The sequence below is a fragment of the Empidonax traillii genome, unplaced genomic scaffold (assembly GCF_003031625.1).
Source record: "Empidonax traillii isolate 1590-97213 ecotype Southwest subspecies unplaced genomic scaffold, ASM303162v1 scaffold1325:size547790, whole genome shotgun sequence".
NCBI classification, from domain to species: Eukaryota; Metazoa; Chordata; class Aves; order Passeriformes; family Tyrannidae; genus Empidonax; species Empidonax traillii.
The window spans coordinates 345653-349659 of record NW_020956518.1 but is presented as its reverse complement, the minus strand read 5'-3'; the positions used below and the strand labels follow the sequence as shown (position 1 = coordinate 349659).

Below are 4007 nucleotides of genomic sequence, written 5' to 3'. Positions count from 1 at the left end.
GATTTTGGGGGGTGAGAAAAGCAATGGGAGTCCCCAAGCTTAGGAGAAGCCTCTTGGACGACATCAAGCTGGGACAAGGGCTGCTCCTGCTGTGGTAGGATGCTCCCATTTTGATGCTTGGGGTGGGAACCCCAGCACACACAATAGCTTCAAAAGTGGATCAAAAGGACCAAAAACAGAGGAAGAAGAGGCAACTGTGACATACAGTGCACCACATACAGCCATCATCCAAATTTCTGAGCCACAGTGACAGATAAACAGGGTGAAGACGCTGCCGTATTCAAACAAAATTCTTTTATTGAAAGTGTAATGGAAATTTCTTCATATTGCTTTGATGAAATGAGAGACAGCAGCTGTAGACAAATATGCTTTTTTATAAACAAATGCAAATGGATAAGGTAAAAATAAAGCATTTTTTTTTAACTTGTACCTTTAAGCAACGTAATCACAATATATACACAAAGAAAGCTAAAATAAAGCTATGTTGAAACCAAAGTGTTTCAACCAATACATTAGATAATTACAGATTGTTTCAATAAATACCCAGTTTTTAAACTGTTTAACAGGCGACTTTTTACACAGATACCGAGAAGAAAAAAAAAATTATATATTTACAATTCAGTGCCCTGGGAGAAAAAAAAAAAAAAGAGGAAAAAAAAAATCTTTTTTCTTTCTTTTTGGCACCAACACAAATAAAAAGAATAAATTATTGAAAAAAATCCACAAAGGCAGGAGTCAATCCCAATCATTCATTTTAAAAAAAGTGTGTGTGTATATATATATATAAAATATATGTATATATTTTATATATATAAATATATATATATGCAGAGAAACCTAGGAATGTTATAAAATATATTAGTGCCAATAAATACAGAACGGTACCAGACTTTCAACTGTCAGTATTTTTGATGCAGTCTTGAAGGATAGAAACTACCACCTAGGGAGATAAACTGAAGGGGGGATTTTACAGTCTAAAGAAACGACGACGACGACAACGACAACAACAAAAAAATAACAATAATAATAGTTATAATAATAATAATAACAATATATATATCCAGGAAATCCTCCATTCTGCCAGTAGTATTCCTACAGTCGCCCTCCTGCCCGGTGGGGGGGTCCCCGGGGGCGATGCTTTGCGGGAGGATGCGGCAGCGAGCGCGGGGCAGGGACGTGGCTCCGCTTGCGAGTTGACTGGCTCAATTCCAGAGAAGATGCACAATTAAATAATAGGAATAACAAAAATTAAAAAAAAAAACACCAAAAACGAAACAAAACCCCCAAGCAATCCAGCCTTCGCCATGTTCGTACGCCAGAAGTTTCCTAAATTGCCGGCAGGTTTGCATGAGGCGCCCGCAGATGAGCAGGTCCCCAACAGCACCATCCCTGTCGTCGGGGATAGAAACAGTTCGGCCAATAGAAAAATCCTCAAATCCGTGTTTTGGGGTTATTTCACCGTGTGTCTCTGCACTCCTGGGAGTTCCTTCCAGCTGCTCCCAGGGCAATGGGGCTGGGACACCAGAGCTGTGTCCTCCCCCTGTGCTGGTAATGCTTGGAATTTGTCCCATCACCAAATTTTCCAAGGGGGAATTTAAAGCCAACAGGTTTTAAATCCGTTTTGTTTTTTCCATACCACTGGTGTAGGCACTTAGTGTATCACTGACGTACAGATTTTATGTCCAGTTACATCGCGTGGCCAAATAGTGTCATGTTCTCAGACTGATTTAAATAGCAAAAGGCCAAGGCAGCCTCCAGTATCCTTCCTAAACACGATGATTTACCTCATTTTAAAAACCAAAAGCCTTCAGTTTTTCAGCTTTGTCTTCAGGTATTGTTCTTTCTTCCCTTAAAAACCGTACTCAAAGGATAAATAACCCAGTAAACCTCATATCCATCTGTTTTACTTGAATGACCTGTATAAAAAAATGATTTCAATCAGCCTGATCCACTGGATTTTGGAGCTGCGATATCCTTGGAGTTTGGGAGTCCTAAGGAGCACTTGCTGAGGAGCTTGAGCACAGTGTTGCTGTTTTGGCTTTGCTCTCCCAAAGCCCCTACCGAGGGCTGCAAAGGTCCTTATCTTTACGCCTCCCCACTGCTGCTAACAGTTCCTCTGCACATTCAGGCACCATAACTGATGGGGAAAGATCTCATGGCCAAATCCTCAGGAAATCAAATAAATTATAAAATAATTTACAATAAGGGTTTGGGTTTTGTTTTGTTTCGAGCTAGCTCTTGTTATTTCTTAAATAGTTGAAAGTTTTGCTTGTTTTGCTCTCCATAGGGATATTAGAGACCAGACACCATCTGAGGGCTGAGAGAAACCAAGGAATGTTGCACAAACAGTTCCCCCGTCCCTGCCCTCCCACCCACTTGTGTTCAGCATTTTTAGAAATGTGAAGTGAAGACCAAACAGCCAACATCATTCAGACTCAGAAAAACCAGGGTCATCCTCCTGTTGAAGACCTTATTGCCCTTCCAGGTCATCGACAAACCACAGTGCTACTCACGTACTACAGGTAGAAAATAAATAAATACAGATATATTATGCAAAAAAATATGATTGTACACATAATACATCTGAGGTATTACCAATTTAAATAAGGTTTCATGCTAGTTCAAGCTTCAGTGGCTAGTTAAATTCTGGAATTCGCAATAAATAGATGAAGAATGATTATGTATATAGTGTATGGATCTCTTCTGTAAACCTCGTCCGATTTAAACGCAAGAGCGGGTTGGGCTGACTCTTACGCAAACCACAAATTTTCACAATAAATACAGCTTCAAAAAGTTGTCGTAAAAAGTTCCTGCAACACTGAAACGTTTCTAGAAGGGGCTGTTGTGTACGACTGGCAACGTTAGCGAGGAGTATTTCTCAACGGGTCTTTTCATACAAAACACAAGGAAATTCTTACGTGAAAGTCTTTTTCCCCTCCCTCCCCTCCCCATCCCATCATGAAAGTTTAGAAATTTTTGCACAAACAGTGAGAGAACTGATTGTAGCTGCAGTATGTCAAAACGTCCACGTTCTATAAAGACAAAAAATAGTTTATTTGCTTAGAAAGTCTTTTGTTGCTGTTGGGTTTTCCTCCTTATATTTGAGTAGCACACTGTCACCCGTCCGGTGAAAGTTTGCCCATCCAACTGTTCTTCCATTTTCCTTTCGGCTCCAGTCCTTGTTGCCTGAGCCACACGGCTGTTTCACACTTTCACCGTCTCCATCAGCGATGACTTGATGGCATCCTCCAAAAGTTGATTGTCTGTGAAAGGGGCCGGGGTTTCAGGGACGGATTCAGACAAACCAATGAGGGACTCCAAGAAACAGGAGCCCTGATCTCCGGCTTGCGGGAAGCCCGGGAAATTAGGCAACTGAAACTGTAACGCTGAGAAGTTATCGAGGTTCTCGTACTCCTTTAAGGAGTTGTAAAGCGGTCCCAAGTTATAGTCTGAGAAGGACTGGAAAAAATCCAAGGAGTCAGAGGAAAGACTGAGGTCGGCGTAGCTCTTGGAGCAGGGCTCGGCGGGGGATGAGGCGCAGCAGGACAGCCCATCGCACCGTGCGTGGGCAGCATCCTCCAGCAAACCCCCGCTGTCCTGGTTGGCATTCTCATCCAGGCACTCCGAGAGGTGGGACAAGTGGCCAGGGACAGGCTTGGCCTCACTGCTGTGGTCCTCGATGAAGAAGTCAGCGGGGTGGAAGCAGCTGAGGTCATCCTGGCCACGGCCACCCTCTTCCTCGGCATCCGAGTCGTTGAAGTGAAGGATGCGCGCCAAGCCGTCATCGTCCACGTCCGACTGGGATTTGTCGGAGGGGAGGCTCTCGTAGGGCTCCTCCAGGTCCTCGCTGGGGTGGGAGGAGATGGAGGAGTCCGTCATGTCACTGCTGCAGCTGTTCTCCCCCAGGGCCTCCAGGTCAGGGCTGAACTGGAAGGCAGGTGCCAGCGGCACCGCACGCTCCTCCAAGGAGCCCTTCCCTGCCGTGCATCCCAGAGGCGGGAGACGCT

General features: G+C 44.1%; 1 protein-coding gene across 2 annotated transcripts in view; it reads right to left on the bottom strand.

Annotated features, from left to right (window-relative positions):
• Positions 1-279: 279 nt before the first annotated feature.
• CSRNP1 (cysteine and serine rich nuclear protein 1) overlaps positions 280-4007 on the bottom strand; it is a 16867-nt gene continuing 13139 nt past the window's right edge. For both annotated transcript variants that reach the window (XM_027906595.1, XM_027906596.1), the window contains exon 6: positions 280-4007. In XM_027906595.1, the coding sequence (XP_027762396.1) occupies positions 3205-4007 (803 nt within the window). In that variant the 3' untranslated portion in view covers positions 280-3204.